At 31.8% G+C, this 25,204-nt stretch overlaps 1 protein-coding gene and 1 non-coding gene across 2 annotated transcripts; one reads left to right on the top strand and one right to left on the bottom strand.

The window, feature by feature from the left end:
* Positions 1 to 13,424: 13,424 nt before the first annotated feature.
* Positions 13,425 to 13,506, bottom strand: TRNAS-CGA (transfer RNA serine (anticodon CGA)). Its single transcript has one exon. It is a non-coding gene; the product is annotated as a tRNA-Ser (tRNA).
* Positions 13,507 to 21,922: 8,416 nt separating this feature from the next.
* Positions 21,923 to 24,519, top strand: LOC109808559 (auxin-responsive protein IAA27). Its single transcript, XM_020371603.3, has 5 exons — positions 21,923 to 22,565; positions 23,081 to 23,310; positions 23,621 to 23,762; positions 23,892 to 23,953; positions 24,192 to 24,519. The coding sequence occupies exons 1-5, from the start codon at positions 22,159 to 22,161 to the stop codon at positions 24,227 to 24,229; spliced, it is 879 nt and encodes a 292-aa protein (XP_020227192.1). The 5' UTR covers positions 21,923 to 22,158; the 3' UTR covers positions 24,230 to 24,519.
* Positions 24,520 to 25,204: the final 685 nt, after the last annotated feature.

Here is a 25,204-nt window from a genome sequence, read left to right as displayed (position 1 = left end):
AACATAGTTCTCATTTGGATATCTTTATTTAACTTTTATCAAACTCTCATTATTGATGATGTGATATTTTCAGTACTAATAACGTGATAACTCACGTGTCATTAACATTGACTAGTAATGTGATACTGGCATAATAAGAAAATATAAAATTTAAAAATAATAAAAATATTTTCATAAGATTAAAAACTATGACTCTCACTATCAAATTTATCATTTAAACCACTAGATTATCTACCTTTTTGAGTTATAATATGATCACTATAACTACTTAAGTTAACTTTTTAAAAATTCTTATTTAATATTAAATCTATTTTAAAATTAATAAATAATAAAATTAATATTCTATAATATTTTGTTCATTTTTAGTTAGTTGCTTTTTAAAAAAATAATAAAGACTAAAAGTAAATTATTCACGTATTACAAGGATAAAAAAGAATATAATAAGTATATTATAAGGACTAAAATAAAATAGCGAGAACTAGAATAAAAAAGAAAAATTTTACATGGGTCATTTTAAAATAACAATATATTATAAGTACCAAAAACAAAAAGTTTATATATTAAAGAGAGAAAAAAGTATATTTATTAAACCCTTTATATATATATATATATATATATATATATATATATATATATATATAGATATTTATTTATTTATTTATTGTTACTTGATAGTGTGCATTTACATAATGTTGAGTCTAATTTTGACTTAGGATTGATTATCCAATTTTCCCTATAAGAAAATTGACGTGTGGTGTTTGACAAAAAATATCACTAAAAAATAAAAATTTTTGTAAATAAATGTCTATTTTATATTAACCTAGAAATGATTTATTTATTCATTATGTAAGGCTTATAGCAACAAATTTTTAACTTTTAACTACAACAAATAGTTATAATTTGTATCAACAAGTCGTTAATCCAAGTTATATAATCCTTAAATAAGATTTCAAGCTCAAATTATGTATAAAAAAAAATGTGAGTGAAAGAAAAGACTTTATTAAAGTTTACCAATCAAGTTTCTTAATAAAAATTAATTATCAATGAAGTCAATAGATAATTTGTACCAAAAATATAATTATAAAAAAAAAAGTTACTAGTACAAATATTTGAGTTTTACCTACATTAAATATTTATAGGTAGAAATAATTTTTTTTTTACTAACAGCCATCATATCTATATATTAAAATAAAATAAAATATTTGTAGGTATGTTGAGATTTCCGTTGAAGTACTTTTGTTATAATTGAAATTTAGTTTAATTCTATCAACGGTCTCAAACACGGCAAGTATACCGGCCGTTCAAGTAGTAAAAATATCGTATCCACAGGGATTAGAAGGTAAAATAAGCATTTATTGACTATTCGTGACTAAAAAATAATTCCAATTTCATAATTTGTCATGTGAATTCAAAGTTAAGACTATTGGAATGAAAGCTGTAAATAAATATTGGTTTGTGAGTGGAAAGGGTAGAAATGATTTTATGGTTTTGTGAGATTGTGGGGTCAGATTTCACCAAACGTCAAACTAATGAATCCTTAATCTCTTGTTAAATTCATTGCTTAGTCAACCCAATAGTTTACTCAAACCTAATCCCTTAGAGCAAGAGCCTAGATGTGGATATTGAATATCAATCCCTTGAGTACCCAATATCTACATCCGCATTACGGGCTAGGGTTTAAGACTACTAATGGGCTAAGCTCCATTCCTAGATACATTTCCCACTAGGCATTTGTTTCAGAGCTAGTTTCAAGGGTTATTTTCCAATACCCAATGGAACCTATATCATGCAATGAGATTAAATCCAAAGCAAGCATTAAGAATAGAAACATAAACAACAATGAATGAAACAACATGTATATATATCATAAAAACCGTAAGGATTACAATAGAATTCGTTGGTTACATCTAACCCCACAAAAATGGGTGAAACCACTCAACAAAGAGGGTAAATACAAAATAGAGATGAAGGGAGAAATGAAGAACCGAAGGAAAGACCCACACACGAACGGCTCCAAGCTCCGGGAATCCCTTCCACAGCTCCCAAAACGCGCCCAATGTGTGAATGGGGGTTTCTCCCCCGAAAATGGCTTCAAATACGAGCTTGGGGAGTCAGATTAGGGTTTCGCGCCCGGCGCATAAGTCTTCGCGCCCGGCGCGGGGCCTTCCAGATACTCTCTACCTTAGGACAAGCCCGGCGCAATTCACATTACGCCCGGCGCAATGGCTCCCAGAGGTGAGATACTCTGTTTTGCTCGCCTGGCGCGGATCACCTTGCGCCCGGCGCAGAACCTCTTCTCTGCTCCTTAGCTTCTTAGATTTCCAATCCTAAGAGTCTTCAACTTTCCACTCTTCCTCAATACCTGCACAAAAAATGAGGCGGATTAAGGTATTATTAGATGAATTTGGGTTAGTTATATCTGCACACAAAATGAACCAAAAAAGAGAACAATTATATTGCAATGGTTCAAAGGATGAGTGGAATTTGTTCAATAAGTCTCATCCAAAAAGAGGTAAAATTGAGACTTAACAACTCCCCCAAACTTAGAACCTTGCTTGTCCTCAAGCAAAAGGTAATTAATCTAGCAGATAACAAGCAATGCAAGTGAGTCAATTTCTACATCCTAGTTTACTTGTATCTTCTTTTCGCAAGCATGAACCTCAGATGAATTTCCAATCACAATTATTGCAATAGAACATGACAAGGTGCAAACAAAGGTTTCAAAAGAGATCAAAGAGCTGAGAAGAGTAATGACTATCTGTGTATGCATCCTCACTAGGAAAATGTTTCTCTCTATGCACACTAGTGTATCAGGGTGAGTGTTTCTCTCTAGTCTACTACTCACGCCACATAATTCAACTTTGCTCTTCGTTTCCAAATGAAACCAGTGGTAAAACAAATGCAGACACTTATCACAAGGTCTTTATTAGGGCAATCTGGGTCAAGTAGGGTCAAGCGGTAGCAGTTTTATGGTTTTTCAAAGATTGAAGGTGCTATAGCTTAAGAGAGCAAATAAGATTTTACAATGATGTCCCTCTCCATACCCCATTACAACAATTAAGCACATGCCCCTAACCGGATCCAAGCCATTAGCCTTATTGTTTTTGTTTTGCTTTTTGTTTTTTTTTTTTTTTTGTTTTTTTTTTTTAATGGCTGACCACATACTTTCTTCTTCCCAAATTTCCTCATTCTTTAACTCTCCCAAACTTATTTGATGTCATCATTTTGCTCTCTTAACCAAGGCAAAGGTTATGGTTAATTTTTCATGGTTTGGGACAAGTGGAAGGTGTGGTGTTTAGGCTTAGGAAGGTATGGGTCAAGTGGAAAGTGGATATGGCTTTTTGGCTTAGATGATTAACAAAATATGGAAATGTAAATGCCTTGATCATATAAGTGCACAACATAAGCAAACCACCAGGGAAACTCAAGCAAAGTCTATCATGCAACCTAAGCGTAGTTCACTCATAGGTATTTAGGCTCAAACCTCACCCGGCTATGCATCCACAAACTATCAAACTCAGCTCAGTTCTATGATCAACATTGAAACCCGTATGCAACTAGTCATGAACTAAAGATCTAATGTGACTTGAAAATGTCTAAGGTACACACACCATAAACATCAAGCAAACTATAATCCAGAATCGACCACAAGCAAAACAAGTATCAACAAGATTAAAAACCATGCTAAGGCAGACTATTCACAAAAAGAACCAACAGAGTAATCATCAAAAAAACTATATATAAAAACAGTTAAATACTGAAAATAAAAGACAGAAAAGTAAATTGCAATAACAAAGGTAAACTAAGGTAGGCTCCGTCTGCTTCCATCTATGGGGTCTGGTCATCATCATCTCCAAGAGCTGCTCCACCATCATCAACTCCATCAACCTCAGCAGCTCCACTCCCCCAAACTTAGGAGCCTGGTCCCCAGGCCAACCAGTATACGCCTGAAAGTCCTGGTAACCAGAAGTGATTGCAGAGTGTACTCATGAAAGAACATGGTGAGCACAAAATTTATACACAGTGATGACCAAGCAAATATAGCAAAAATGGAGAATATCCTTAGACCAAAATTAAGCACAACATGCATGCACACGGAAATGAACTATAACAATGCAACATAAAGCACACAAACATACAACATACAACAGAACATAAAGAAACATGATTGAAAACAGATAAATATGGGCTGTCAGGAATGTGGTGCGCCGGGCTTAACACAGATGCGCCGGGCTTAATATCAGTAAAAATCAATGAGGTTTCAAAATCTGATATCGCGCCGGGCGTGCGTTAAACGCGCCCGGCGTGGTGGGTTCCAGAGACCACAATTCGAGTCTTGCGCTGGGCGCGAGGTGAAGCGCGCCGGGCGCATAACCCTGATATGGTCAGTTTTGCCTAAATTTACTTTGAGATAAGGCCTGATTTCCACCTAGATACAGAGTTACCTCTTCCTCACACTCCCAACAAGATGTACCCTATATTTACCCACTCAAGCATGATTCTAACAATCAACATCTAACACAAAATAATACATGCCACAAACCAACATATAACACAAACAACGTGTACACAAAACAATCATGCATAACAAACATTAACACTAAAATCTACAACAGAATGAAAGGACAAACACATAAACAAAGTCAGATCTCTGGGTTGCCTCCCAGGAAGCGCTTGTTTACTGTCCCGAGCCTGACAGTGACCAACTTGAAGTGCTCTACTCTCCTTCTCCTCCTGTTGCTCTTGTTCCTCCTTGCTTTGTGCTCAATCTGAGGATTGCTCAGCAACTGCTCAGAGGAATTGGTCAATCTACTTCACAGTTCCTTGCATACAAGAGAAAGCAGAGGACTAGAGCGCACAGGTTAGCTTCAACAATTCATTACCAACACACAAATAAAAATAACAATAAAAACAAAGAATAAGTCACAAATAGCTACAAATACTAAATCGCCATTCTAACCCCCGGCAACGGCGCCAAAAACTTGTTGAGATTTCCGTTGAAGTACTTTTGTTATAATTGAAATTTAGTTTAATTCTATCAACGGTCTCAAACACGGCAAGTATACCGGCCGTTCAAGTAGTAAAAATATCGTATCCACAGGGATTAGAAGGTAAAATAAGCATTTATTGACTATTCGTGACTAAAAAATAATTCCAATTTCATAATTTGTCATGTGAATTCAAAGTTAAGACTATTGGAATGAAAGCTGTAAATAAATATTGGTTTGTGAGTGGAAAGGGTAGAAATGATTTTATGGTTTTGTGAGATTGTGGGGTCAGATTTCACCAAACGTCAAACTAATGAATCCTTAATCTCTTGTTAAATTCATTGCTTAGTCAACCCAATAGTTTACTCAAACCTAATCCCTTAGAGCAAGAGCCTAGATGTGGATATTGAATATCAATCCCTTGAGTACCCAATATCTACATCCGCATTACGGGCTAGGGTTTAAGACTACTAATGGGCTAAGCTCCATTCCTAGATACATTTCCCACTAGGCATTTGTTTCAGAGCTAGTTTCAAGGGTTATTTTCCAATACCCAATGGAACCTATATCATGCAATGAGATTAAATCCAAAGCAAGCATTAAGAATAGAAACATAAACAACAATGAATGAAACAACATGTATATATATCATAAAAACCGTAAGGATTACAATAGAATTCGTTGGTTACATCTAACCCCACAAAAATGGGTGAAACCACTCAACAAAGAGGGTAAATACAAAATAGAGATGAAGGGAGAAATGAAGAACCGAAGGAAAGACCCACACACGAACGGCTCCAAGCTCCGGGAATCCCTTCCACAGCTCCCAAAACGCGCCCAATGTGTGAATGGGGGTTTCTCCCCCGAAAATGGCTTCAAATACGAGCTTGGGGAGTCAGATTAGGGTTTCGCGCCCGGCGCATAAGTCTTCGCGCCCGGCGCGGGGCCTTCCAGATACTCTCTACCTTAGGACAAGCCCGGCGCAATTCACATTACGCCCGGCGCAATGGCTCCCAGAGGTGAGATACTCTGTTTTGCTCGCCTGGCGCGGATCACCTTGCGCCCGGCGCAGAACCTCTTCTCTGCTCCTTAGCTTCTTAGATTTCCAATCCTAAGAGTCTTCAACTTTCCACTCTTCCTCAATACCTGCACAAAAAATGAGGTGGATTAAGGTATTATTAGATGAATTTGGGTTAGTTATATCTGCACACAAAATGAACCAAAAAAGAGAACAATTATATTGCAATGGTTCAAAGGATGAGTGGAATTTGTTCAATAAGTCTCATCCAAAAAGAGGTAAAATTGAGACTTAACAACTCCCCCAAACTTAGAACCTTGCTTGTCCTCAAGCAAAAGGTAATTAATCTAGCAGATAACAAGCAATGCAAGTGAGTCAATTTCTACATCCTAGTTTACTTGTATCTTCTTTTCGCAAGCATGAACCTCAGATGAATTTCCAATCACAATTATTGCAATAGAACATGACAAGGTGCAAACAAAGGTTTCAAAAGAGATCAAAGAGCTGAGAAGAGTAATGACTATCTGTGTATGCATCCTCACTAGGAAAATGTTTCTCTCTATGCACACTAGTGTATCAGGGTGAGTGTTTCTCTCTAGTCTACTACTCACGCCACATAATTCAACTTTGCTCTTCGTTTCCAAATGAAACCAGTGGTAAAACAAATGCAGACACTTATCACAAGGTCTTTATTAGGGCAATCTGGGTCAAGTAGGGTCAAGCGGTAGCAGTTTTATGGTTTTTCAAAGATTGAAGGTGCTATAGCTTAAGAGAGCAAATAAGATTTTACAATGATGTCCCTCTCCATACCCCATTACAACAATTAAGCACATGCCCCTAACCGGATCCAAGCCATTAGCCTTATTGTTTTTGTTTTGCTTTTTGTTTTTTTTTTTTTTGTTTTTTTTTTTTAATGGCTGACCACATACTTTCTTCTTCCCAAATTTCCTCATTCTTTAACTCTCCCAAACTTATTTGATGTCATCATTTTGCTCTCTTAACCAAGGCAAAGGTTATGGTTAATTTTTCATGGTTTGGGACAAGTGGAAGGTGTGGTGTTTAGGCTTAGGAAGGTATGGGTCAAGTGGAAAGTGGATATGGCTTTTTGGCTTAGATGATTAACAAAATATGGAAATGTAAATGCCTTGATCATATAAGTGCACAACATAAGCAAACCACCAGGGAAACTCAAGCAAAGTCTATCATGCAACCTAAGCGTAGTTCACTCATAGGTATTTAGGCTCAAACCTCACCCGGCTATGCATCCACAAACTATCAAACTCAGCTCAGTTCTATGATCAACATTGAAACCCGTATGCAACTAGTCATGAACTAAAGATCTAATGTGACTTGAAAATGTCTAAGGTACACACACCATAAACATCAAGCAAACTATAATCCAGAATCGACCACAAGCAAAACAAGTATCAACAAGATTAAAAACCATGCTAAGGCAGACTATTCACAAAAAGAACCAACAGAGTAATCATCAAAAAAACTATATATAAAAACAGTTAAATACTGAAAATAAAAGACAGAAAAGTAAATTGCAATAACAAAGGTAAACTAAGGTAGGCTCCGTCTGCTTCCATCTATGGGGTCTGGTCATCATCATCTCCAAGAGCTGCTCCACCATCATCAACTCCATCAACCTCAGCAGCTCCACTCCCCCAAACTTAGGAGCCTGGTCCCCAGGCCAACCAGTATACGCCTGAAAGTCCTGGTAACCAGAAGTGATTGCAGAGTGTACTCATGAAAGAACATGGTGAGCACAAAATTTATACACAGTGATGACCAAGCAAATATAGCAAAAATGGAGAATATCCTTAGACCAAAATTAAGCACAACATGCATGCACACGGAAATGAACTATAACAATGCAACATAAAGCACACAAACATACAACATACAACAGAACATAAAGAAACATGATTGAAAACAGATAAATATGGGCTGTCAGGAATGTGGTGCGCCGGGCTTAACACAGATGCGCCGGGCTTAATATCAGTAAAAATCAATGAGGTTTCAAAATCTGATATCGCGCCGGGCGTGCGTTAAACGCGCCCGGCGTGGTGGGTTCCAGAGACCACAATTCGAGTCTTGCGCTGGGCGCGAGGTGAAGCGCGCCGGGCGCATAACCCTGATATGGTCAGTTTTGCCTAAATTTACTTTGAGATAAGGCCTGATTTCCACCTAGATACAGAGTTACCTCTTCCTCACACTCCCAACAAGATGTACCCTATATTTACCCACTCAAGCATGATTCTAACAATCAACATCTAACACAAAATAATACATGCCACAAACCAACATATAACACAAACAACGTGTACACAAAACAATCATGCATAACAAACATTAACACTAAAATCTACAACAGAATGAAAGGACAAACACATAAACAAAGTCAGATCTCTGGGTTGCCTCCCAGGAAGCGCTTGTTTACTGTCCCGAGCCTGACAGTGACCAACTTGAAGTGCTCTACTCTCCTTCTCCTCCTGTTGCTCTTGTTCCTCCTTGCTTTGTGCTCAATCTGAGGATTGCTCAGCAACTGCTCAGAGGAATTGGTCAATCTACTTCACAGTTCCTTGCATACAAGAGAAAGCAGAGGACTAGAGCGCACAGGTTAGCTTCAACAATTCATTACCAACACACAAATAAAAATAACAATAAAAACAAAGAATAAGTCACAAATAGCTACAAATACTAAATCGCCATTCTAACCCCCGGCAACGGCGCCAAAAACTTGTTGAGATTTCCGTTGAAGTACTTTTGTTATAATTGAAATTTAGTTTAATTCTATCAACGGTCTCAAACACGGCAAGTATACCGGCCGTTCAAGTAGTAAAAATATCGTATCCACAGGGATTAGAAGGTAAAATAAGCATTTATTGACTATTCGTGACTAAAAAATAATTCCAATTTCATAATTTGTCATGTGAATTCAAAGTTAAGACTATTGGAATGAAAGCTGTAAATAAATATTGGTTTGTGAGTGGAAAGGGTAGAAATGATTTTATGGTTTTGTGAGATTGTGGGGTCAGATTTCACCAAACGTCAAACTAATGAATCCTTAATCTCTTGTTAAATTCATTGCTTAGTCAACCCAATAGTTTACTCAAACCTAATCCCTTAGAGCAAGAGCCTAGATGTGGATATTGAATATCAATCCCTTGAGTACCCAATATCTACATCCGCATTACGGGCTAGGGTTTAAGACTACTAATGGGCTAAGCTCCATTCCTAGATACATTTCCCACTAGGCATTTGTTTCAGAGCTAGTTTCAAGGGTTATTTTCCAATACCCAATGGAACCTATATCATGCAATGAGATTAAATCCAAAGCAAGCATTAAGAATAGAAACATAAACAACAATGAATGAAACAACATGTATATATATCATAAAAACCGTAAGGATTACAATAGAATTCGTTGGTTACATCTAACCCCACAAAAATGGGTGAAACCACTCAACAAAGAGGGTAAATACAAAATAGAGATGAAGGGAGAAATGAAGAACCGAAGGAAAGACCCACACACGAACGGCTCCAAGCTCCGGGAATCCCTTCCACAGCTCCCAAAACGCGCCCAATGTGTGAATGGGGGTTTCTCCCCCGAAAATGGCTTCAAATACGAGCTTGGGGAGTCAGATTAGGGTTTCGCGCCCGGCGCATAAGTCTTCGCGCCCGGCGCGGGGCCTTCCAGATACTCTCTACCTTAGGACAAGCCCGGCGCAATTCACATTACGCCCGGCGCAATGGCTCCCAGAGGTGAGATACTCTGTTTTGCTCGCCTGGCGCGGATCACCTTGCGCCCGGCGCAGAACCTCTTCTCTGCTCCTTAGCTTCTTAGATTTCCAATCCTAAGAGTCTTCAACTTTCCACTCTTCCTCAATACCTGCACAAAAAATGAGGTGGATTAAGGTATTATTAGATGAATTTGGGTTAGTTATATCTGCACACAAAATGAACCAAAAAAGAGAACAATTATATTGCAATGGTTCAAAGGATGAGTGGAATTTGTTCAATAAGTCTCATCCAAAAAGAGGTAAAATTGAGACTTAACAAGGTATAAATTATTTCCTTTACCACGTTACTTATTGATGGTAAAAAAAAAAATTACCGTAAGTTCTCGTTGAGATAGGTGTTGACCCCTAATCTTACCTTTCATGGACCAAATTTTATAGTGTAAATTAAAGTTGTTCAATTTTTGGTCTCCTCTTCACTTGTTTTCTAATTCCCGTCCTTGTTCAATGTTATTATTGGCTCATAAAAAGGAAACATAATAAAAGTCATTTTCTAAAAGTGTTGTGGTCTCTGTGCTAGCTAACAAAGATACCTAGTACTTGGAAAACACTCATTTCTAATACATGTATTGTTATAATCTATCTCTTTTCATTTCTTATCTATCCACACACAATTTATAAGGGTGAGATTTTTTTAAGTTTACATTTTTTTTTCAAATTAAACAATTATGGGTATTTTATTAATTTGAATTTAAATTAAATAATATTTTATTGTACATTATAAAAAATATTATCACTTTTAAATTTAAATTAAATCAAATTAATAAATATTAGTGTGAGTATTTTATTATCTTCAAATTAAATCCTATTTTATTTTAAGTTCAAATAGATTCTATTAACTTAAAATATTATATTGAAAATAATAATAATAATTTAAAATTTAAACGAAATATAAATATTACTTTTTTAATTTTATATTTAATTTTATCTATTATAATAAAATAACTGTAATTTATATATAAAAATATATATTCCGTGTGCTTATAAAAAATAATAAAAAATATTTAATTTATATATACTAGCTAGTAGGAGAGATGGACGCTTTTGTGTTTCTACTTATTTATTTTTGTCGGGGTTTTGATGGAAGATAGTTACAATAAATAAATAAATATATATATATATATATATATATTAAGATTTAAAAATAGCTATTTTTTTTATTGTAAGTAGTATAAGAAGTTTTAAGAATTATAAAGTGTGTAGAAATAAAAGTGTTTAATAAAAAAATAGATACCAAATAAATAATAACTAAATGGTATCTCATTTATAATATATATAGATATACATATAGATAAATAATGAGAAGTTTTAAGAATTGTAAAATGTGTGGAGATAAAAATGTCTGATAAAAAAGTAAAAATTAAATAGATAGTTACTGAATGATATATATATATATATATATATATATATATATATATATAGTTATAATATGTATAGATGATTAGATTATTAGAAAAAATATTCCATGAGGTATAATTTGAGGTTCATGGACAGTTTGCATTACACTATGATCCAAAAGCAGGAAAAGAATGCAGAAGATGCTACAAAAACAAAATTACAATTCCCAAACGCCAAAGAGCAAGTTTTAGATCGATACTAGCACGTGGTATTTGTACTTACTTTTTGATTACTATATACTATATAATTTTATAAATGTCTTTATGCTTTTATTTGCACCTTACAAATAACGTGATAACAAATAATGAAATAAATAAATAGAGAGATCAAGTTCTACGGATTAATCCTTATCACTTTTGTACACACAAAAAATGTAACATCAATAGAAATAATTCAGTTAATAACTTTTTATATGTATTAAATTTCGATCCGATCATTAAATAAATAAATTAGAGTTTGATTTCTTAAATTAACTTATTTGTTAATTGTTAGTCTTATGAATTAAGGTCGAACCTGAATTGTTGATATAGTATACTTTTAATTATATTATTGATGTTAAGTATGTGTTGATGATTAACTTTTTTTAAGAATTATACTATATCACTTTTGTGGAATTTTTTCTTTTAAATAATTTTTTTTATCTATAATGACCTTATTTAAGAGAGCGAAATCCAATTTTATTTAAACTAAGCTTGATATTAGTTGATATAATATATCAATTAACATTATATTATATTATATTATATTATATATATATATATATATATATCCCTCTTATTTTTTTTCTTCTTTTTTTCTTTTAAATAAATATGAACAATTTAAAAAAAAATAAAAAAAAAGTAAAATAATATAAATTTTTACATATAAATATTTCTAATTTTGGTTTATATACATATATAAATAATTTTTTAATTATATTATTAAGCGGGACGGGAACGGGGGCGGGTATGAGGTGGGGGCGAGGGCGGGTATGGAAGTGGGGGCGGGGTGGGTATTAACATCCCCGTCCCCTCCCCACCCCTGATTTTATCAATCGGGAAAAACTCAAATCCGAACTCGATAAACACAGATTTTTTCCATCAAATCGGGGCGGGTTCGGGAGGGTACCCACGGGGATGGGTTAGATTGTCATGCTTAATATATATATATATATATATATATATATATATATATATATATATATATCACATGTTATAATATTATTATAGGTGAAATAAGTTTTTTATATCCTTTAACTTTTTAAGAATTTAATTGTTTGATCTCTATTTTTTTTTGTCAATTTTTAATTTTCTACTAATTTTTTTGTTATTAATTAGTCTTTGAAATTAAGCTTTATGGTTAAGTGATGATATGTGATAATAAGTTATGAGAAGTTGGTTGAAAGACAGAGGAGATCTACATTTTGAGATTTGTAAGCGTTTCAAATAATATTTGTGGACATCATTCAATTCTTGAATATTTGAATTTGATTTGTGATGTAGCAGTGAGTTTAGAGTCATTAAAGTTAGTAGCAGGTGGTGCTTTTCGTAATCATAACAATGTCATACTCTTCTCTTTCCTTGCAAATATTGGATATTATAGTGTTATATGTTGAGTCGTGGGTTATCTTTATAGCGATTTATATTGCTTGGGATAGAAGGTACATGGATTTTATTGTTGAGACAGACTTTCTTAATGCAATTTCATTACTTCGGAATGGTTGTCCTCATCATTGCTCTTGCTCTCAAATGCTTCAAAATATTTTATCCATTCTGGCAGCTTGTGGTAATATGGAGTGGTCTCATGCACCGTGTGAAACAAACCAAGTAGTAGATAGTTTAACTCCTTTTAAAATGTCTCTTAATAAGAATTTAAGAATTTTTTATGTTCTTTTACCTTTTTTGTGTTATATGCTTAAATTGATATAATTTCTATTTCTTACTCATGTGATTTTTATTCGATCTTTTAAGAGATTTTTACTCTCGAAATTGGCCTAAAAAAATTATTAATATTCATATAATGATTTAATAAATATCAAATATATAACATGTATAATTCGACACTAATAACACACATTTTTGTTATTATATTAATTTAATTTTAACATATATTTTTTTACAAAATTATATCATTAAATAATATAAGATATTAGATAGGAGAATCAATTGAAATTATACCAAGAATGAGGAATCCATCTTTTAAAATTTTTAAACATTTGTAGAAAGTAAAAAAAAGCGTCGACAGCAGGATTCGAACCTGCGCAGGCAAAGCCCAACAGATTTCGAGTCTGTCTCCTTAACCACTCGGACATATCGACCATTTGATGATCGCTTAAAGTTTAAATTAAATCGCATTTTTGTGGGATCAAAGATTACTTTATGACTGCGAGCTTCGGCATGGATGGGATTTAAAATTACCTTGGATTTGGTATCGTTAAATTAAGCTTGAGAGGCCCACTTGTAGAGTGTGTTTAATACATATAATCTGAAAGTGCCAAGCCCATGCCCAAGCCCAAGCCCATACAATCGAATAGTACCGGGCTAGTTGTGCATTGTTCAATAGAACCTTGGACCCCTTTCTCACCTTTTTCATGTTGACTGGATAGTGGATACCCATTCTGTTTACTTTAATTACTAGTATTATATTACAGTCATTGGCACATTTAGTGACACTAATACTAATGGTCTAGGATTATGACATTTTAACCGCATTTTCCTACATCCCATGATGTTCTTTTATGTTTAATAATTAAGGAATTTAATTTTACACATTATCGGTATAAATTTTTTTATTCCAAATTAAAAAATAATTAATAAAACTTTTAGAATAATTATTACAAAAGTGATAGGACTTTTAGAAGAGTAAGAACTACATTTTATTTTTTGAGCAACATTTATTTACTTGCATTTATTAAAATATTATAGATTTAGTAAATAGATTATTTTGCAACATTTTTTCCTAAAAAATGTTACTATAGATAGAGTAACATTTTTATCTCAAAAATTATTTTTTTAATTATTTTCAAAATTAAAGTATTATATCGAGTAAAAAAATGTCACATAAAAAGTACACCTCTCCAATCTTTACTTATTTCCCAAAATCAAATTCTCACGTTGAGTAAATGAATGACACATAAAGAGTATATATAATTATAGAATTATACTTAAGATAAATAAACTTTGCTTTGATATTTGATATAGATTTGAGTGTGAATAACTAAAAATGTCTTTAACCTTAAAGAATTTATAAGAGGTTGGGTGTCATAAAGTATAATTAATAGTAACTTCTATATTAAAATAATTATTATTTTATAAAACTTAACTACATTATTAAAATATTATAAAAATACCACTTTGATAATATTTAAAAAAATTTATTTAATTATATAAAATTATTATTAAAAATATTTAATAATATGGACTATATATAACATTTGATAATATATCATAAAAGTAAATTAATAATATTTATACATAATTAAATAATATTTTGTAATGTCAATTTTACATAAAGACAATCTAACTCCGTAGTCCATAAGTTAGTTAAGGATTTAGAGTTCAATGTTAATCTTAAGAATTGTAGTTTCATTCCACCTTATATCATGACACAAATTATTCTTGAATTAAATTAATTTTGTTACTATAAATAAAAGTAAACTATAGTAGTGTCCATATTTAAACTGTGTTATAAATAGTCCTATATGAGTTATTAAATGTGTTATTCTTTGTGATGGATTATTCATCGACAACTCTTAAATGTGTTTAATATTATTTTGTTTATTCTTCTTTAACAAGAGTAATCATAGACATAACAAGAGCAATTGTAAGAGAGGCATGATCTTAGAACTTCGTAGACTTGAAAGCATCTCCAACACATGTTTAACCGTTCATGTACAATCATTGGTAACATCATCTAAATAAAGAGTACAACATGATCAAATTAGGTAAGGAGGAGCAGAATAAGAAGAAGAAAAAGAAGAAGAAGAAGAAGAAGAACCGTTTCAACGACTAAAAATATAAACAGGGGATGTAAATTGGCATGTTGTGTAGGATTGACATTTGATCACTGAAAAAGATGTATAATGCATTGACGAAGTCTAAATGCTGTCCATGAACATCATTGCAACTTTTGAAATTCTTTTTAACTTGGAAAGATTCCAAACACATAAGTTCCACTCAGATATCTGGTTGTCGTTGCGAATATAGAACTCATCTCTGTCCTTACTTCCCAAGAGGCTATTTTCTTGAGTGCGCTTAATTGTGTTGCGAAAGAGACTCTACATAATACTCCATCATGCATGCTCTTGTCTTGTGGATTGCAAAAACTGTTTCTATCACAAACCAGTAAGCTAAGGGGCAGATTCTTTGCACCAAAACAAAGTAATGGATTAGAGTTAGGAAAGAAAAAATTAAAAGTGATCCATTATAGTGAAATTAAAGTGCAAAATTAACATTTCTCTAAGCTAGAAACAAAAGTTTGGGACGTGAGGGAAGTGGAAAACGTGGCAACAATTCATAATTTTCACGTATATATATCTAATAAAAAAATCTTAAAACGTTAAGTCATATTCACTTTGTACATTGTTGAACTTGAACGTTCTTACTCAGGACCCTCACACTTACATGTAGCAAGTAATGGTCTTTCCTTTTCCTTTCTTTTGCAGCTCTTTATCCCAGCCTGGCCGGCCGTTGAATTAGCCTTCATCAAATTAATTAATACCCATCATTCACTGCAAAAAATGTGCTTTATATCTAACCAGGGTCCTACCATACCAGGATCAAGATTACTCTTGAGTAGTGACTAGTGACTATGACCTCACATATAATGCAGCATATGCTCAACATGTTTGGGATTGTAATTAATAAAAAAAAATGTAAATTCGTTATTTGAAAATTGTAAAAGAAACCACCACTAACATGATGAGTAGTCATGTTACTATTAAAATTTGGGATTAAGTCTTGTCAATTCAAGAATATGAATCTTATGAAGTTATTGTGCATGAAAGTCTATCTCCACAAGATTGAAGAAGGTAGTAATGATTTGAAGTTTCCTAGGAAATTAGTTTTCTTACGACTCAATAATGGACTGTACCTGTTCTTTCTCTTTAAGATGTGCACTTGATTTTAATTTTATTTTAACAGGGTTATTCCGTGGGATAATAAAAATGCTACATTATTATTGTTTTATGGAGACATTGGCATACATGAGAAGTTTGTGGTGTGGTATGCTGATAATACCAGAACCAAAATTCCCTGTTCATCTACAGGACCAGGAGTGATGACTCAGTCAACGCATGCACGGTTTTCTTCCCATAACTTGTTAGGGTGCAAATAGTAGTCTAATATATATATCCATTGATAGACACTTGTTTGGTGATGAACAAAAGTATATTTATTAGAATTTAAGTTCCAAGTAGATAAAATTATACCAACGTAAATATGTGTGTAAATTTTCAGTTCCCAACATGACTGTGGGTCGAAGTATCATCATTCAAGTCCTAATCTGAATCTCATTGCTCATAATCAACTTGCAATTATTCTATCATGAAAAATCAGCAAGTAGACAAGGACTGAAGGAGAGGAGTGGTCTCTAAAATGCTGCTTAATTGTGACCAAAACTACGTGACTTTGAACAATGACTTTCATGTGCAATAACTTTTTTAAAGTGTCACAAAATTCAAGTTTGAAACGAAAGCAAGTCGATAATATAAATATGAAATATGAGTTCCCTCCGAAGCCCTTAAAGGAAGAAAAAGTTAAGAGACAATGAAGACCGGAGCTGCTCAACAATTTGCCGCATTGAAGTAATATTCTCCTTTTGGCTGAGCAGAAGAGAAGAGCCTTCAATTTTACTGCATTACCTGAATTCATATACTACAGAGTCAAATAAAACGGCTAGCTGTGAGAAATTTAGTAGATAATCTATCATCAACCATATGTTTTCTATTTAATCTTTTACTTAGCACTCTTTAATTACCTAATAATTTTTTTGTCGAGTGAACAGTTTTTTGGTTAAAATTTTCCTTCCTTTTCTAAAAACAATAATCTTTAATACATATATATATATATATATATATATATATATTGACATTTTTTTTCTAACTTCAATTTAGAGGTTTTAAATAGTAAATAAGTTAATCAGTTCATAATCATAGGTTAATGTAAATATCAAATTAATTACAAATATTATGAAAAAATAGATTTTTATTTTGGTAATTATCAATGCATTTGACCTTTGTTGTAAAGTAAATTAATTTATGATCTTGACAAGTACCCCTCAAGTTAGTTCCTAATTGTAGTCAAAGACTAAAATACATGATAATTATTAAATTTAATGACTACATTAACTTTTGATAATGTTAGATATATCCAATCAGGATGAGTTGATGTCACTTTTAGAATCCAAATTAATTAAAACACGGTCGATCGTTTGTGATTTTGCTCCAGAAAGAAATTGACATTTCACTCATTTATAGAAGGATTGTTTGCTAAAAATAGTCATAGAGATTAGAGAGTAACACAAAATGTGGCAAGTTTTGGGATGAATCGTTCAAGGTAGGATTTCTGGCTTTAAAGCTGTGATTGATGTTGTTTAAGATGAGTTTCTAGCTGAATGATGTCTAAGATTTCATAACGCCCGATGAGAGAAAACTCCAACAAGACTTTGAATTACTTGTAAAAGACAGTATAATATTAATTTGCAGTAATGCTTGTCATTTGTCATTTTGGTAAAGTTATTAGAAAGCTATGTGTGAAATGAGTAGTTAGCTGGATCGTTAGAGTTATTGCAATGTATATCCTATAGAGTAGAAGTTGCACATATCCTAATATAGTAGTCTTATTGTTATTATATTGTGAAAGAGACATGAGATGGTTGTTTATATAGATGAGAATGAGATGGATTGATTGAATGAGTTATCCATTAAGGTGGTTGCATTGTGTTATAGCAATTAATTAAAGCGCAGTGCTTTAAACAAGGCGTGGGGAGCATATGGGACACCATGGTCCATGCATCATGCATCATGCATCATGCATGTTAAAGTCATTAACCGCTTATTGTCATCATAATCCATCATTCCACCAAAACACACAAAACCTCATTAAACATTTCTAAACTACACTATTTGATTGTAATTGTAACCCACCAAGCATGCCCCTAATTAAATTATTCACAACGCTTTTTCATATGTTCTTTGTAAGTTCTCATCTTCATTTCAACCCTTTTTATTTTTGAGGAAAACAAATATACTTTTTTATAAAAAGATAAGAGACAGAAAGAGAAGAAAGAAAAGTAGTAGATTAGATCATTGATATACAGTGTTAGAAAGAAGAAGGGAAAAAAAAGTGTTATAAAAGATAGTTTATAAATGTGTTGTAGAAATAATATAATTCCTTCTTTATCTGTCTATTTAATTTGGAAAGCAACGTATAAGCTAAAAAACATGTAATTAATATATTTATTTATATTAAAGTTATTATTAACTTACGAATATAATCTTTATTATTATTATTTCCACTAATTGTATATATAAAATATTTAAGAAATAGGTTTATATAAGAATATAATTGAAAAAATATAACCTTGAACTTTTAACTTTTTTTTTACCCGTCATACATATATTTTTGGTCCTGATTTTGAACTTTTAACTAAATTGATAAATAGAAATAAAATTTGTTAAAGAAGTAAACAAATGAAGAAAAAAAATGAAATGAGTTATTTGTTTGCTAAGGAAACCTAACCGTTATGTGAGGTAAAAAGGTACATATGTGAAAAATGTCAATAACATATTTTTTTAATATATTATTTATTATTGATGAATTTAATGATATTAGTAAAACTATATATGATTTAAATTCCAATTTAATTAATGAGCCATACACATAATTTTATAGCAAATTTCAACTTAATTATAATAAAGAATTTGTTAAAATATATGAGTTGCCATATATCTTATATAACCAAACAGTACCTTTATATTTATTCATTTTAAAATATATTTTTATTCCTAAAATTTTTTTTTACCTATATTTCGTCCTCTATTTTGAAAACACATTATTTTTGTTTTTAAAGTGGTTTAGATTATATTTTTATAATCATTTTTAAATGATTCATAAATCACTTTGAGGATCTAAAGTGATATATTTTCATATTTGAAAAACAAAATATAGTGCAAGATTTTCTTTTTTGAGAAATCAAAATTCAATTTTGAATTTTTTTGAGGACTAATTAAAAAATATATTTTATCCTATATAAATTGTGAAATGTAATTGTTTTATTTGTTTGATATTAAAATTTTTTTTAACCCCTAGTATATATGTTTAAAAAAATATGTAAAAATAAGGATATGATAAAAAATACAATAATCAATGTTAGTTTTTGATTTTTAAAAGAATAAATAAATACAGTTATTTTTCCCATAGAAGAAGTATACATAGAAACAAAAGGAATACATAAACATATATTTACTCACAAAATTTAACAATTATAACATATCAGTAAACAAATAGTAAAATATCACATATTGCTGCAAAGACTCCTTTTCTTTTTTAAACAAACGAAGAGAAAAAGAGAGAAAGAAAAGTATACTACCAATTGCCATAAATTATGTGTGTTAATAATTTTAATATAATAAATGGTTTTTTAATATATGTTAATAAGTTAAATTATTTTTTATCGGATTACATAGAGCAACATGTTTGTAATAGTACATTAAACATTTAAGGTTGAAGAATGTTAGTAATGTATGATAAGAGATGGAGTTTAGTTGAAGAGGGGAAAACAGCATTGATGATTGATGATCGAGCAGCCCCATTTAGCAGAAAGAATATATGAAAGACATATACAACTATACGAACTACCAACAATTCATTATAATATATATGAATCATAGTGGGGGCACAATCCATGTCGATGCAATGTACCCAGTCCTCAATTCAACTAATTTAAGGAAAAGAAGAAAAAACAACACTTTGAATCGTGGAAACTAATAATTGGTGGAAAGTAAATGTTCATAACAGCTGCCTCTTTCTGCTTTTGCCAACCTCAGTTTGCACAAACAACTTGTTAGGTTTCTAAAACAATTTTAGACCTATGTTGGGTCTGGAGGTCAGTATCAGCCTCAATTTTGGACAACCAATTATTCAAATGATGCCTATTCTACTTTTATAAGTTTTTCTTTTATTTTTGATCAAATATATAAATATAAAAATGTTACCTGAGACATGAAATGGTCAAAGTGTCTTTATATACAACAAATATAAGATATATTTTTATATGATTTTCACTATATTTATAATCCTTTTAAACTTAAAGGTTTATTATAGTTTTCATATAAATAAATCTAATATTATAAGTTTTAATTAGTCAAAATTGATTCAAAATTATGTTGTAAAACTGAAAATAATTATTATTTTAAAAGACTAAATTGACTCAAATATTAAAAATAAAAGATTAAAAAATATATTTTAAGATAAAATATCAAAATAAATCTTTTAAAAAAATAAGATAAATTACTTAAAAATATAATTTATCCTGAATATTATATTCATCACATTTTATTTGTTAGGTTTAGAATATTTCTCTGATTCTATTTATTTGTGATCACTTTAGAATATTAAGTACCTGTTTTTTTTTTCTTCAACAATACTTCCATTTGTTGATATTTAAATTTTTAATCTATAATATATTAATTAGTCTTATTTACTATCTAATTGTTCCTATAATAAATAAAAATATTTTAATCAAATTATTATATCATAAAATTGATACAATCAACTTTTTCCTTAACATATATTCTCTCTATTTTTTATTATAAGAAATTAATTAATTTTTAAAATTGTAAATATAAATAGATCTGGTTAGTTGGTTCGTGTATACTTTTCGATTGAAGTTGAAGGTGTTTTTTTTTCTTTCTTCAAGTTGTTTCATGGGATCTGAATAAAAGTAATTTGATTTAAGAAATTGGGTGAGTTTTGGTCAAAGGGAGGGAGGAAGAGCAATGATTAAAGGGGTAAATGCAGAAGATTAGTATTAGTATTAGGGAATGAAGTGAAGTAGACATGACAAGACATTTTAATTTATGATATCATGAGGGTTTTACCCTGTCAAACTCAACGCCAGCAACTGAACGCCGTTTGGTCCCCTAACCACCCTACACCGTTCGATCTCATCATCACAATTATTACGCTACGATACGGGCGTGGATGAATCTGCTGTGCACCGCCACACCCATACACACTGTTTCTCATAATATAATTCTAACTTGCAACTAATGCTTATACTATGTATCCAAATCCACTCCAATCACAATTTACTCATCTTCGATGCCCCCATTAACAACACCTTACTGCTACTAAACAATATCTTTATACACTACACACATTCTTTTCATATATTATTACACCCATTACCCTTATTCTTAAATATATTTTAAATTACTCTAATTATAAAATAAGTCTTTAACTTCACTTTATTTCTCGAATTAAGTTTTATAGATAAAAAATATAATATAAAAGAAAAAATTTATTAAAAATGTAAGTTAGATTATCAGGTGAATATTAGTCATTAGTAAATATTTGATGTTGGTTTTTATTAGGGAGGTTAACATGGAAAATTCTAAATTTAGTTATTAAAATAAAAACTAAAAGATTTGTAATACATTGTACATGAATACTATAACCAAGTGTTATTAAAAAAAAAAGTTTATTTTCCTTTTTATTGTTGCATTGGAGAGGAAAAGGTTTACTATACTAAAGAAAGGGCAGAGAAGGTTGTTTTATGCATCAACAAAACAAGGTCTTAGCTTCCCTGTCAGTATCACAACATAACTGCTGTTGAACCTCTGCTTTCAGACTAGCTTGCGGTTCAAAGTTTTGTGAATTAAATTTATGACACATACAAATACTATATAGTACTATTATATTATAGTATATACTGGACTTGTGTTGGATCCTTTGATCTTGTGGTTTTGATGTCGAGATCTTTGAAACATGATTACATAGGGTTGGCAGAGAATCCGTCAATGGATGGAAGCTCTGACAAACTGTCTTCTTCTGAAGATGGTAAAACCTTGAAGGAGACAGAGCTGAGGCTTGGCCTCCCTGGTAGCGAGAGAAAATCAGGTGGTGGAGGAGTGTGTCTTTTTGGGAAGGAGTTGCATAATGTTTTGAAGGCTGGGGCTAAGAGGGGCTTCTCTGATGCTATTGTCACTGATGGATCTCAAGGACAAGGACCTTCTTTCTTCTCTCCCAATGTTGACAAAACTCTTGTTGCTTTAGACACTCAAACTAACACCAACAAAGACCTTGCCAAACCGGTTCAGGAAAAGAATGATCAGGTTGCTGCAACAAATGGCCATGCCACTGCTCCTGCTGCTAAGTAAGATTTTACTATTTCTTTGTTTTCTGTTCTGATTACTAATCCACGTGTTGTTTTTCTTATTCATATGCTATAATCAAGATGAATAAAGGAACAGATGATTAAAAGAGTTTCAGTTAGATGTATTGTTTTTGTTGAGATATAGCAATTCATGAAACTAGCATCTGATTTGCTGTCCATGGATGACTTTTTCTCATGGGGGCTTTGAATTGGTGACCATGAACGCCAAATTAACCTTTTGGAATATGGTATTATGTTTATTGTGTTTCTCATACCTAGGATAAACAAAAATATTAAACTCTGTCTCTGCCAGATGTGATGCCTTAATTAAAATAACATGTTGAATTAGGTTGGTAAAGCTTGAGTAAACAAATATGAAATTGTGTGATTAAAAATTGACATTCATATTTTTAATCCGGGTTTTTCTGTTAGATATTGTTTCTAATGTAAAAAGTGAAGTGACTAACGAATTTTTTCTTCTTTTTTGAGTAATGAAAATTAAAATTTTGCGACAGAGCACAGGTTGTGGGATGGCCACCAATTCGATCTTTCCGAAAGAACACGATGGCCTCTAATTTGACAAAGAACAATGAAGAAGCTGAGGGAAAACCTGGGTTTGGTTGTCTTTATGTGAAAGTCAGTATGGATGGTGCCCCTTATCTTAGAAAGGTTGATCTCAAAACCTATTACAACTATATGGAGCTTTCTTCAGCTCTTGAGAAGATGTTCAGCTGCTTCACCATTGGTACTACTTCTACCTTCAATTTTCTTTCATTTTTACTTATTTTAATTTTTGACCGACCATTTTTTGTCAGCTGTAAAATTAATTATGTGCCTTTTTCCATAAGCTTCTCGGTTTGACTTTCAAAGGCATATTACCAATTCACCAATTGTTTAATGTTGAAACTTCTTGTGCAAGTTCAAATTTGTCTTTGGTGAATTTAAAAATTGGAATTTAACATCCGTGTAGATTCACTTGGCAAGAAAGAGCCTAAGCTATAGTATTTTCCTTTTGAAATTCTGCACCCATAACTTTTTCCTATACATAAAATCAGGTCAATGCAATTCTCCTGGACTTCCTGGGAAAGATGGACTAAGTGAGAGCTCTTTGAGGGATCTTCTCCACGGATCTGAGTATGTTCTTACATATGAAGATAAAGATGGAGATTGGATGCTTGTGGGTGATGTTCCATGGGAGTAAGTTATTTCTCCTCTTGTCCTGATTACAATTCATAATATTAAGATCATGCTTTGGTATAATGTCACTTTTAAATTATGATAGTTCAATGGTTGAACTAGTTAGCTCAAATCCTTTGTTAAATGCAGAATGTTCACTGATTCATGTCGGAGACTAAGGATAATGAAAGGCTCTGAAGCAATTGGGCTAGGTATGTCTAAGCATGATTTCTTGCTTATGGTTATGAGCCACAACCATTGAAAATAGTACATGAATTATATTCTTGAGTTATTTTAATGTTATCTTGAGTTTTTGATTAGTTGTCTAGAATCACTCCATTGCAAATATCATCTTTCATCATAATATTTGATTATTTTGATATGGATAACTAGTTTTATATTGAAATGGAAGATTGCTTAAAAATATGTTCCTAATTGTCTTGGTTGCAGCTCCAAGAGCCATGGAAAAATGTAGAAGCCAAAACTAATGCAGAAAAACCCGTTACACCAAAACGGGCTATTCACTGAAGCATATAAAGATTTACAAGGGCGTTTGAGTTTATGATTCTGTTCAAAATCAAAAACTTATGTTATTCAGTGTCTCAGTTTTTGTGCATTAATAGTCTGACAAGTTATTAGAATTCAACTGGAGACATCCAGACAGATATATATACACATATTTTGTTTGTTTCTCTATTTTGTGTATCTGGATTTTAGTTTCTGTATAAAAGAATTGCTTGTCGTGCTTCTATAAATTTTCTTCATGTATTTGTTTTAATATACATACTGAACATTTGCATTTTGTTATTAAAATGGTAATAACCACATCTCTTTGGCTTTTAATGCGAGTTTCCAGAGGAAATTTACAAGTTGTGCTGTTTGTGATGTGTTTAAACTGTCATTATTTTTATATTTCAACGGTTGCTCTCAATTCAAAAAAATTTATCACCTGTTTAAAAAGAACAGAACATGCCCAAATGCTTAAGCATGACAATTTAATTGGAAAACTCGAACTGAAATTCAATTTAATTGGAAATCTCAAATCGTAAACAATAAATCACTGGAAACAAACACTACAGACTAAGAGTTGAATACAGTTTTATTATTAAAAATTAAACTTTTATACTATAGAGACCAAAACTAAAATCAAAGTAAATTTCACGAACTTAAAATGTACCATCTAAACCTAAAAAATAATTATTGCCTGTTGTATCATGTGTTTGTAGCATGTAACAATCGGGATTTAAAGGCAAAAAAATAAAAAAAAAATAAAAAAAATAAAAAAAAATCCAAGTGTGATTCTATTCCAGGCAAATGATCCATCATTGAATTCAAGACTGGGCATTCCCATAATTTCAGTCCAGAATAGGAGATGGACTGAACTCTACGATGGACCCAACTCACGTCTGTTAAAGCGGTATATACACCTTTAATTTATAAGTACACTTTTTTTTCTTTTTTTA

Source organism: Cajanus cajan, chromosome 10 (assembly GCF_000230855.2).
Source record: "Cajanus cajan strain Asha chromosome 10, NIPB_CcT2T_4, whole genome shotgun sequence".
NCBI lineage: Eukaryota > Viridiplantae > Streptophyta > Magnoliopsida > Fabales > Fabaceae > Cajanus > Cajanus cajan.
Note: the sequence above shows the minus strand (reverse complement) of the source record. Positions and strands in the feature narration are given on the sequence as shown.